This window comes from Pezoporus wallicus, unplaced genomic scaffold (genome assembly GCF_028554395.1).
Source record: "Pezoporus wallicus isolate ANWC-B61680 ecotype Strahan unplaced genomic scaffold, APGP_CSIRO_Pwel_v1 contig_5552, whole genome shotgun sequence".
In the NCBI taxonomy this organism is placed as follows: domain Eukaryota; kingdom Metazoa; phylum Chordata; class Aves; order Psittaciformes; family Psittacidae; genus Pezoporus; species Pezoporus wallicus.
In genome coordinates, this window is record NW_026640754.1 from 3,530,974 (window position 1) to 3,543,936 (window position 12,963).

Sequence of the window (12,963 nt, forward strand, 5' to 3'; positions counted from 1 at the left end):
AGTATCCTTAGAAAGCAAACAAGGGCCTTTTCAGATGGTCATTGTTTGTAAAGTAAGTGAGGTGTAAATCATAGTGAACTTGAAATGAATTGAAAGATGACTAAAAAAATAGTCATCTTCCTGTGTCAGTGATGAAACAATCATGGATTACTGTGCTTATCAGTCATTTTGTCTTTATTTTGGAGATACTGAAAGCAGTTTAAAACAATGTCATAAGAGATCTTCCCAACAGTAGACTTGACACTTTGTTATCAGGGATGTCTAAGACATGGCTTGCTCACAGGAAGTACTTTCTTGAGCAGGGAACTGCTAATTCTAGTGGACTTAGTCTCAGACAAAAGATATATTCCTCTGTCTACAGGGAAAGCTGTCTTGAATTGGATATAATACACTATTTCTTAAGTGAGGATGATAAGTAGGAAATCCTGCCTTGCGGCGCGACAGCGTTTTTATCACTTGAAGAGACATAATTGGTCTTCAGCTTACAGGACGTGAGTGGTAATTTGCCCTGTGCTTTAGGGTCATGTTATGCAGTTGTCAAACTAGATTATTACAGCCACACGTGAATTTAAAATCCATAGTTCCTTCAACTCTTACACTGATTTATATATTAGGACCTTGTAAAGAAAATGCCAAGGTAATTATTTCTGACATTCATTAGAAATTTGGCTTTTTTGAGGTTGAAGTGGGTGAAATGAGAGCCTAAATAATAATACATTGTAAGCAAACTGATTAAAGCTTTAAACTGATTGAGTTGCACGAATGCCATCCAGAGAAAACATTTCTGCTGACTGGTTATGGTTTGTGTTCAACATAGAAGATGAAAATCTTATCAATAAAATGTGACCTCACTTATATTTAGTTCCAATGTCTTTTATCTTTTGAACTTGGTGATAAAAAATGTTGTAGCTGCTTTCCATATTTCCTTCAGTGCTACTGCACTCACTGAACAGAGGAACTTTCTTTTCATACACTACAATTCAAATAGTGTTGCATTATACAAATAAAGCTTACTGGAGGCAGCTTAGTAGACTTGGCATCTGCTTTAGTTTTTTGGATCGTGGTGGGTTAGCCCTGGCTAACAGCCAAACTCCTATCGAGCTCCAGAACCTTCATCATCTCAAGCTGAATGTGCAGTTGGAAAGTGTGTACAGTTTTGAAAACACAAATGTTTGTAGGTATGCTTGTAGTAGGGAATGCATGATGTATACACAGTACGACAAAAAATTTGAGCCTTCCTCGTCCCCTTGCAAAGACCACTTTTTCTGATGCTACTTCTTTCATCACTGAGATCATCCATGCCATAAAGATAGCTAATAGCATGGAATTAATACTAACATTTGTAACACGGTGCTCACCTAATGTTCTGTGGTGGTTTTTTTTAAGAGGTGGCATTGTGTGAAATTTGTGGTTGATGTGCTGTTTTTCAGATGCAGATGTAACATGATGTAACTGGGCACTGAGATGAAAGCTTATATGGGATAAGATAAATCCCTGCTAACGTCCGCTCCTTTGTGCCATTTTGTATTCCGAGTGTAGCAGTTTTAATTTATATTTATGTAATTGAATCCTGTGGTGGCATTTTTGTCTGTTTGTTCTAATACTGTTTAAAATAGAAATCTAAAGTAAATTTTGTTTGAATACAATTTGATTTTTTCAGTAGGCCTCAAATAGGCAGCAGATATAACTGGAATGTAAACTCAGAAGAGGAAGGAAGAGAGAATACAATCGTATTTGTTACCTGATGAGTTTGTTTTGTTTTGTTATGGATGTTTACAGTTAGTTTCAGCTCATTATAGTACCTCTGCAGCTAGTGAGGCAGAACAGCTGTGGTTTATCCAAGCTCTTTAAATTGCTAAGATGCTGCTATGAAAATGTTTCTCATGACATGAGTTTTGAAACATTATTGAATAGGAAAATTACACCAATTCACTAGAGATACCATTTGCTCATCATTATCTTAGAAATTTTTGTTATAAACTCTTGTTTTCCTGAGGGTGCTTGAACCATCTTGCCATAGTGTGCATTGATTTCCAGGTGGAATAATAGTCAGTGGTGTGAATTACTGGAGTTCATTGTTCCTGTTGGTCTTGTGGAGAGGAAGGAAAGGGAGCGGGGTAAGAGGAGGCAGGAGGAAAATATGAAAATATGACTGCAAAATGATGCTCTGTGTGTTTTGCTTCAAAACTGAAAATGCTTTGTCATAGAGGCCGGTTGTTTCTCACATGCTGTCATTTTTCTCGTTCAGCAGTAAACAGATTCTCTCCACTTCACAATAAGATTATCAGAACTGATTATGTTGCACACTTCTTCAGAGATTAATTGAAATTACCTTTTACTTGTTACTTCTGTGGGGATGTGGTGTATGGAAAAGTGTGGTTATTCATTTATTTGTGTAGAGGGAGGGGCACAGCAAAGACATCTCTAAACTGTTCCAGAAAAGAGTGGAGTTCAATCTAAGAAATTGAAGAACTTTTGTTTTCAGTAGAAAGAGTAGTAGTGGCTCTTGTTCATGGGAGCTAACTTATATTAGGTCCAAAGATTTTCTGCACCCCTTTTAATGGGCAGTCACAAAGACCATGTTGCATAGGAGCATTAGACCTTATTACCATGGCCTTAATTCAGGAAAGCTCTTTAACAACTGATGAAATCTCAATGCAGCATTAAACATCTTATAATATAGGAAAAACTTGGAAAAAAATTGAAAACCTTAGTGACTGCCGTAATCAAACCTTTTACAGTCAAGCTGTTAGTGAAACACTTCATTGAAGCTAAGTTTTCACTTAGTAAAGTGGCTAGCAGTAAAGAGTTAAATACAAAGAATGCCATGCATGTGTATGTGATTCTAAATCTAGAAATGTTACATTTCCCTTGTTGGCATTAGTTTCTGCTAAATATACAGGATATATATGGTGAAGACTAAACCCTTCTGTTATTGGTCTGAAGTGTTTTAACAGTGTGGTGTGCTTTGTTGAAAAGTCTGGAAGTTTTAACAGATCAGAGCATATATATCTGTCTTTGTTCTTACTGGGCATTTTTGTGCTTACCCATTTGAGCTGTATTGACCGGCTTCATAAACAAGAAAATATGTCTGGAATTAAATTTCCTTTAATAAATTGTAATATGTCGAGTAGCGGGTACAGGATAGAATAGTGTCTGGAGTGCTTGCAGCAAAAGCATTTTTTTGCTTGTTTCTTTTCCCAAAGTATTAGTTAGCATTTATTAGAGGTGGCTCCAGTCCTAATGGCTTTTAATTGGGGAAAAAGTGGATAGGAAACTTAAAAGGTGTCTTCCTGCTCTCATGTGTTATCAATTCTTTACTTGCTTCTGCTGTGAGAGATAGAATCTAATATTGTCAGAGCATATAGACTGAATATTGAATATTCATAGAAGTGCAAGCATAATGAGATATTTCTGCTGGAATTACTTTATTATTATTGTGCTTTTTGAGACCTTCCTCATCCTCAACCCACCTATTCAGTAGCCAACTCCTTTAGTGGCTACCCTGAAATTTACCCTTTTTCCTTGCAACTGTGATGATTCTCAGGTTTAATGCTTCATGGGAGGGCTTGTACTGGTTTTCTCCAGAGGTTCTTGATAGAAAACTGAGGAGAGCTTGTGTTTCTTGAAGTCGCCTACAAGTCCCTTTGCTTGAGGGAAGCAGACAAGATATCGTCTCTGCCATTTGTTCACTTCCAATTAACAGTTCTGTGCTTTTTCCCATAGAGCCTGTGAAAAGAAAAGGTACGGCTTGACCAACCTCAGTCAGGAAATCAGGAGAAAGCTTTGCTTAGAATACGTGACAATAAATATTTTCAGTTGTTATTGGTCACAGCTGTCTAATCTGTATGGGAAGCTATTACCTCGAGGTTACTTCAGAGTTGCATCATTTTTTTTCCTTTTCCTTGTCCCCACTCTCCCCTCCCTTCCTAAATTGAAGTACTAATGAAGCAGTTTTGCCTTCTTTGTTTGGCTGGGTTGTTTTTTTTTTAATTTTCATTCTCATTTTCTTTGTAACTAGGGACAATTGCTTTATAATACCAAAAATTGTATCTTAACAATGACATACATATTTTCTATGTCCTGTAAAAGCATAAAAAGATAAAGTAGGAGAAGATAATAAGTCTTTACGTCTAGAATATCAGGTATATAATGGATTTGATACAATGGCAAACCAAACTGCTGGAAGAACAAGGGCAGATTTGACCATAATTGCACAGCCATTATTTGCACTATTTCTTGAATAATAGTTGTTTGAACATTTGACAGCTGTAATATTGCCTTATATAGGTTTTATTCATACTATTTAGTACACACTGTTGTTTTATGCAGACTACAACTGTATTTTGACAGGAACACTGAGTAGCTATGCACTGGTGGTATACAATACTGCTTCCATTGGCCTTTCTCTTTTAGGTGAAATTAAAAATCTTTATTGCTCTTACTTATACACTCTGTTTTTTATCAGCTGTGAGACAAAATTGAAGGCTTTTTTACTAAAGCAGATCAACCTTGAAAACTTTAAGAGTGGATTTTAATTTTACTTATAAGAGGTCTTATTAATAAAGCTTATAGTATAGTTAGAAACAGGAACATGAAGTAGGTAGCCTTGTTTTCATCTCTAATTTGGCCTTAATTGGGTAATTGCTTCCCTGTTTTTCAGTTTGACAATTAAGGATTGAGATAGCAGTGCTTTCTTGTCACTGTAAAAATCTGGAATAGTTGGATAAAAGGTCTCATGACATTACATCATCTTCTGTATCTTATATATGCTGAATTCTTGAGAATATGGGATGCTTTGGCCAGTAGTGGCTTAAGCTGCGTGAATCCAAATCTTGTTGTTTGCTCCATGAAAAGCCAAGTTAGATCTTTCAGGATTTACTAGCACAGGCTCAGTCTAATGTGAACACCACAGTAGTGTTTGTGGGGCCAACTTGTATCTGTAAACAAGTTAATGGCTTTTGTGCAGCAAAGAAACTTGAGTTACCTCTTGTGTCTGCATCCATGGCACAGTTAAGCCATACCATAGCAAGCCGTTCAACTGTAATTGAGTTGATTGAGTTTATTTTTCATCAAACTAAATAGGTAAAATTTTGAACCTCCTGTTAGGGAGAATTAATTCAAATAACATCCTTTTGTATTTATATTTCAGTGTTACTTTGTCACTTCATAATCTTTGAATTTCTTTATTTAAAGCAAAAGTAATCACACCTTCCCAATCTTGCATTAAAGGTGTATCAGACTCTTGCAACAAAATCTAACATGATGCATTAAAAACTCGTCTGCTGTTGCCAACAGCAACTGACTCCTTGTCGTAGAATCATAGAATCATAGAATAGTTAGGGTTGGAAAGGACCTTAAGATCTTAGAGTTCCAACCCCTGTGCCATGGGGAGGGACACCTCACACTAAACCCTGTCACCCAAGGCTCTCTCCAACCTGGCCTTGAGCCCCCCCAGGGATGGAGCATTCACAACTTTGCCAAATCAAGCCAACAAACACAAATTTCTTTGGTTACCACCACTGATGCATCTCTTCACATCATCCTTTTTCTGTTCTTGTTGCTAAAAATACAAATAGGTATTTCTCCTGAAGAGATTGGTAATTATTCAAATAATGTCTGTGACCACCCTCTGAATAAGGAGAATGAACACCTGCTGAAAACAAGACTTCTGAGAGAATTACATACATTATTCCTGTTAGAAGCATGACATGCACAGATTTGTTGAAAATTGAACTGCTTCTGTCTTAAGGGCTGCAACAGTTTAGCTTTCAGATTGCAAAGAATATTTTCATGGTTCTTAAGCAAACCTCTCACCCCCCCTTCCCTTAATGAAAGCGTAACTTCTCCAGAAATAGAAGAGACCGCCTAAGAAGAAATTGTGATTTTGTATATCAGTAACTACTGGTTTAACCTAATCTTCATTCATATTATTTTCTTGAAGGATCTGATTAATTATTCTTTTACATTTACAGGTCTAATTACAACTACATCTAGAAAACTAGATCGAGAGCAGCAGGGAGAACACATATTAGAGGTAAATAATTTCTTTAATTCTCTGAAAAATAGTGTCTGTAAGTTCATTGTTCTTTCACAAAGGGTTAAGTTTACCATACTTCATCACTATATGAGGAATTTAGAGAACTGTATTTCAGAAGTAGTTTTCTTCTATGTTCATTATATTGCAACATGGAAAATGTATTGCAGTACCTAGCTTATAAAAACTGTGTGTTAGACCTTTTTTGTAAGAAGAATTAAGATACAGATAGAAGGCAATTTTTTTGTTTTTATATCTGTAAACCAGGTTTTTCTTTTAAGCAGTACAAAGGTGTGATTGTTATAAGGAGTATGATTCCTTTTTTTTATTTATTTTCCTGTGTAATTATTGGAATGGCCATTTCAGCCTGCCTTTTGCTGAACATAGACCTCTGAAAAAGAGCTGCAGGATCTTTTTTTTTTTTAACATTGAGAATGCTAACAGATTGTATTGAGTCATGAAATATGCATTATAGAGTCCAGAGTCCAAGAGCATGAAATTCATGAACTAATTCTTTTTTTTTAGTTACATTTAATTGATCATCTGGAATTTATGTAATAGAAATTCTCTGTCAAACATGAAAGAAAAACATGTAGACAACTGTGTCATTAACAAGTGTTGTCATGCAATGTGACAGCATTGTACTTCACCCACAATTACAAATATTGTAGTATTATTTAAGTATCTAAGAGTTAATGTTCACAGTGATACTTACATGCTAAGATTTATCTGGAATCTTTATTTTGCCTCTCCTCCTGGATGATAGATAAAAAACTGCAATGTGAGTCAGCAAAACTAAGTATAGCTACAGAAGCAAGTCTGGACTTCCTCAAAACTTGAGAAATCTGTAGAAGAGTTTTCTAGTAGGACTTGGAAGTGAATGTATTCCTTGATAGTGCAAAGGACACCTTTGCAGAACTCCAGTGTAAATGCAGTCTTCTTGGCCTTTTTTCTATCCCTTTGGTGCATTGCAAGCTGGATTAATGCAGCTGTTAGACAAAATTTTTATCATTATTTTCATTTCTATATCAGTTCTGGAAAGAACTCTTCACACCTAAGTAGCAATTGGATGCAATTTCCTCTGCAGTGTGTTTCTAGTAGTAGTAGTAGCAGAAAAGTTAATTGGTGACAAATCTGATTTAGCATTAGACATGTTATTCCTGGAAACTGAAAGTCATTATATTATTCTCTTTTTAAATTGCATCCTTAAATCTGCTTGTGTCAGTTTCCCAAAGCACTTCATGTCATTTGTATCTTATTTCTTGACCACTGCTATGTATATTGGTTGTAAAATGAGTATCTCATGACTTTTACTCCTATGCATATTGTGCTGGCTTTTGTGTTAGATTTATATAGTAAATAAAATGAGCTGTAGATAGTTCTCTGACCCTGAAGCCACCTGGCACAGTATGGCTTTGACTGCTTTTGCCTTATCCCTGGAACAGGATGGCTGTGTCCAAGTTGCGGGTTGAGAATGGTGCCATAATTGCATGAATTCTCAGACTGCAGCTAGGCAATGGTTGGGAGTGTGCTATTTGTTCTGAGCCAAATCTTATACCAGAGATCATACTAGTAGTGTAATGTTATGGGCAGTTGTCTGCTAGCAGTCATGCCTGCTAATTTAACCTTAAGTTATATCATGTACGGAACTCAGACAGTTTCTTTTAATGTTACGTTATCACACAATGGTGCATAAAACTGTCTGGTTTCAGCATTCTCTGTAAAGATAGCAGATTAAGCTGATTGGTTGTTAGTTTGTAATATTGGTTATGGCCTGCTGGTATCCTTTTTAATTCTTCATTCTTCCTGCATTTTGAATCCCAGATGGTTATTAAAGTATTAAATAAAAGTCTACTAAGTAACAACAGAACTCTTAAATACAGAGCAATACTGACAGACAGCATGGCCCAGAGTAACCATTTTCCCATTTGTTAGTTTTATGTTGAGAGCTTTGAAACTAAAAAACCTAGAAATACACAGGATGGTGGGATTATGAGCCAAGTGCTGAGCATCTGGCTAATTAATTGAGCACTGAAATGTTGATCAGATGGGTTGGTGGGTTTATTTCTTGTTTGCTATTAAATTTGATCCTTGATTGCACTCCTGCTTACATAATAGTGATTAATGTGCCCCTTCTTTTATTCCCAACTTGTAACTGTTTTCTGAGTGCCAGTTGGCACTTCTCAGATGCAGTTATTTTAGGTTAGCTTCATGTTATTCTCTCATTTTCGAGTATTCTGTTATGTCAGTAATGCCTTCAAAGGTGGTGTTACATTCAAATCAAACTCAGGGCAATGCTGATTTTATGTTAACAGACAAGTTATTCTGTACTGTTTGGAATTTCCTCTTTTGGGTTGTGTTTTGTGGTTTTGGGGTGGTTTGCTTTTTTTTTTTTCCAAATGCAAAATGGAGATGTTCCATTGCAAGTACTAAAGGGAGCAGATATTCATACATGTGGAAATCCTACCATTTCATGTGTTTTGTTGTGGCTAATCACTCACACTTTTTCTTCATACTTTCAAGTTATAGCATGTTTCATTTTATTTAGATGGGAAATGGGAAAAACTGATCGTCTTCTCATTCGTGTCAATGTAAATTTTCTAGTCTTCCATTAGTATTCATTTCATTATTTTGTATCCATATTATCCTTTAATCCTTTTGGTTTTTGATAATCAGATTTCACAGGGTATTCTAAGAACTAGTGAAGGAATTCACCATCCATATTCTTGAAAAAAAATATGTGTTCCCCCCCAGATTGGGGTGGCCTTGTTGGAACTGAGATATCCTGTATCTCAGTGTATAGGGTCTTTTTGTTTGAGTTAAGGAGGGTTGATTTTGTTTAGCACAATCTGCAGCACTGGTCTTAGAATCATAGAATCATTCAGGTTGGAAAAGACGTTTAAGATCATCAAGTCCAACCATGTATCTTCCTTATAATGTTTTCCCAGTGTATTTGTAGCAACTGAGATCTCTACAAAGCTCCCTCACAACAAAGACTTGTATCTTCCTTGCAAACTCAAAACAAGAATGGAACTGCAGTGTGCAACATACCTTTCCCATAGAATTTGTTAGAAAAAATTGGTGTTTGATTATTTTTTTTTAATTATTTAATTTTGCATTCCTCTACATCTTTGACAAGTATCTGGAAGAATTAGATGAGCATATCTCAGTTTATCAGTTTCCTGTAATCACAGCAGAGCTGGCATAGGTGACCCTGAGACATCCCTGTGTGTTTCTGTTTAATAATAAGGAAGTACATAGAGTCAATGAAAATTATTTGAAAGGGGGCGGGAGGGAGAGAGCGAGGAAAAGGAAGTGAAGGACAATACTGTTACTAGTGCATAATTGGCTTTTATATGGATGCCAGGGTGCAGACAGAAAATGATAGGCCTCATTCTGTAACTTGAACTCTTGCAGGAAGCAGGAACATAAGCCTCATATCTTTTTCTTCTTTGAAATAGATGCTAAAGTAATATACCTATGCTCATATTTAACCCCTTATTAACCAATAAAGGATGATATAGGCAAAAGTTAATGTTTAAAGGTAAGAGTCCTATAAAAGAACTATTTTCCATCAGTTTGATCCTTTTTCATTACATAAGGATTTTGTTCTCTGTTTTCTGACTTCAAATTAACATAACTCTTACTATGTTCATGTTCACTACTCGTGCCAATACATTAGATCAGTCCTAGAATAAATACTGTAAAATATTTTATACTAATTTCCTGGCTTTTTTAGCAGAAATTTTTACTATTGCTATTTTTACTATTGCTGGAAGAGCAGACTTGGTTTCATTTCCCACTTCATTTAGGCCGTGGAAATAGATTGTTGTGTGTCTTCCTTGAAAAGCTATTTCTTAAGCTTCTTTCAAACAAGGTAGTGATTTTATGTCTTAAAGCATAGGGGATTTTTAGTGCATAGGCCTGTCAAATTCTGAAACTTATATGAATGGCATCTTTTGAAGAGTAAAATAAAATTATTAAATTGAAAAGTGGCAAGGAAACACTATGCTGAAAGTGTAATATCTTTATGTAGTACATCTCTGTTACATCAGAGATACTCATGTGCTGTTCCTGTACTTGTTAATATTTCAGTTACAGTGCTGCAAAATAGAGAAATAGATTTCATATGTATCTATCTTTTCCTACATCCATCAAGCAGCAAGATATTAAGATAGTAGCTGAATCAGCTTTTATACTGCCTTATGTAAATATTGACCAAATAGCTTTACACAATGGTCTTTAACTGATAGTAAGGCATTACTTTACAGTTGTCGTAGGCAGTTTTAAGAAAGTCTCATTTAAAAAGAACATTGTTGGAAGTACTATGTTTGAACTGAGTGCTAACCATATCCTTTTTAATAAAAACAGGTAACGGTAACAGACAATGGTATTCCTGCAAAATCAACAATTGCACGGGTGATTGTGAAAGTCTTAGATGAGAATGACAATAAGCCTCAGTTCTTGCAAAAGTTCTACAAAATCCGTCTTCCAGAGCGTGGTAAGCCAGAACGAGAGAGAACTGCTAGGAGAGAGCCAATCTATCGAGTTATTGCTGCAGATAAAGATGAAGGCCCCAATGCAGAGATCTCATACAGCATAGAAGACGGTGATGAACATGGCAAATTCTTTATTGAACCAAAAACTGGCGTGGTTTCCTCAAAGAAATTTTCTGCAGCAAGGGACTATGATATTCTTTCAGTGAGTCAAAATTTTGTATATCATGAATAAGTGGACTGTTCTTTTATCTGTATCTTCATAGCTTCTTATTCAGTAGCTGGCAGATGAGTGACTGCAGTATCTGAAGGAAGAAATTTCAACAAATCCAGAGGTATTGTTTTGGGGGTTGTTTTGTTTTTGTTTGTTTTCTTTTTTTTGGTTAAAGGATGATTTCAGATGTTTGTACTGAGTGAGTCAAGAAGCTGGTGTTCTTTTCCAGAACCTGACAGATAATGAACATGATGAGGGAACGTAAGCAATCAGATTCACTCTCTTTCAGGAAGAAAGTTAAATAAAAGTGAATTTATGGTAACACTTTGTGCTGCTGTCAGGTGCTGCATTTTTCTCCATTTGCTGCTCTGATAATGAAGGGCAAGTGGCACTTTGAGAGACCCTTAACCTTTTTGAGCATATCTCACACAAGCAAATATGCTTGGAGCGTCTTACTACTTTTCCATTTATGCAACATAGTGATTTATGCAATCCTGTAGCCTAAAAGATGTGTCTGTTTCAGATTAAAGCTGTAGATAATGGTCGCCCGCAAAAATCATCAACTACACGGCTTCACATAGAGTGGATTCCAAAGCCCGTCCCACCCACAGAGCCCATTTACTTTGAGGAAGCATTTTTTTCTTTTACGGTGATGGAAAGTGACCCAGTTGCTCACATGATTGGCGTAATAGCTGTTGAACCTCTTGGAACACCACTTTGGTTTGACATAACGGGTAAGGATGCTTTAAGAGCTTTTATTATTAGAAACAAACACATGGGGTCTGAGATACTGGAGGGCTCGTAGCAGCTTGGTTTCCTAATCTCTCCTCTAAATAATGCAAGGTGTTGGCATTCTTTAGCTGTAGATTCTTTTCTAGTATCTGTAGATACTTTTCCCCTTATTTCATTATAAATCAAAATAACAAATTTTATCAATGCCACTGTATATCAAAGATTAAAATTACATTGAAGAATATCTGCTGTGTTGCAGTTTTGGTAATGACTTATGAATATTGTGTCAGTGAAATTAATCAAATCAAACTCATAGACTGTAGGATGGCGAAAGAAATAAAATACCTGCTTTCTGCAAATCAGGATAGTACACCTAAAGTGAGATTATACTGTTCATATTGATTTCTTATCCTGTGGGCTGCTTCTCAGTTTACTGTCGCTTGATTCAGTACTAAAAGGAAGGCTTGCAATGTTCCTAGCCCCAGAAGACTTTTGCATGTACATATTCTTACTACTATACCATAGCTGAGCCTGTACCATTGCAAGGGAAATTCTTATCAGTAATATGACTACTTTCATGCTGTGGTGACTTTTAAATTTTAGACTTATTCACTAGGTCTGTGAGTAGCAAAAGTATGCAGTGTTCACTGTATAACTGATACTAAAACCAAATTGTGCCATGTGTTTATGTGCTTTAGAATCCAGAAGAATAGCACAGCCTTGTATCAGAAGAGGTGTCTTACAGTGAACTGTATCTGGTCTTAAAACCTATTACATTGGGATTTTTCCACCATGTTCACAAGAGAGAGAAGGATCTTTTTCACCTTGGTTACTACTGAAAATTTTAGCTATGGTTATGGTGTTATTGGGGAGAGCATTTTTTGAATTATTTCTTAAGAATTTAATTAAAGGTTGGTTTTGCTGGTATGTATTTCCTGAAGGATGCTGAGAACAGCAACAGTTAAAAACAAAGTTTGCAGAACTAATACATGTGGCAGGAATATATGAATGGCAATACTTGAGGGTGTTCTCAGAAAACTTCAAAACACATGAGAACAGACACAACTCTTTCCTCAATTCACACTTCACGCATGAGCAACATGTGATGACATCAATAATCACTGCTAATATAGTAAATATTTACATAGGGGTTTGGTTGGACTTTTTTAGATTAATCTAATGTATTCTGGAAAAAAAAAAGTTCCTGTCCGAATAGATCATTGTTGGAAAAAAAATGTTTGCATTTAGACAAACCAAGGGGTTAGATATCTTTACAACTGTGTAGAGACAAAGTGAAGAGTTCAGGATGCCTTCTTCCACTTGCATAGGGGAAAAGCTCTCTGCATTAGAGGTATTTTGGAACTGAGGCTGCTCTTTTACTTCTCTTGAGCACACACATGCATAGATATGGGAGTAGAAAAGCAGAAAAATAGAAGTGACTTAAATGAGCAGGAGCAAGGAGAAGGTTCCATGTGCTCCAAGTC

General features: G+C 36.0%; 1 protein-coding gene across 7 annotated transcripts in view; it reads left to right on the forward strand.

Annotated features, from left to right (window-relative positions):
• The window catches only part of FAT1 (FAT atypical cadherin 1), a 108,174-nt gene that overhangs the window by 51,353 nt on the left and 43,858 nt on the right, over positions 1–12,963 (forward strand). For all 7 annotated transcript variants that reach the window (XR_008973627.1, XM_057420396.1, XM_057420397.1 and 4 more), the window contains exons 4-6: positions 5,976–6,037; positions 10,409–10,738; positions 11,271–11,481. Coding sequence is in view for 6 of the 7 variants with exons in the window: in XM_057420396.1 (XP_057276379.1) it covers positions 5,976–6,037; positions 10,409–10,738; positions 11,271–11,481 (603 nt within the window). In the remaining variant the exon portion in view is untranslated. The remainder of the gene's footprint in view (positions 1–5,975; positions 6,038–10,408; positions 10,739–11,270; positions 11,482–12,963) is intronic.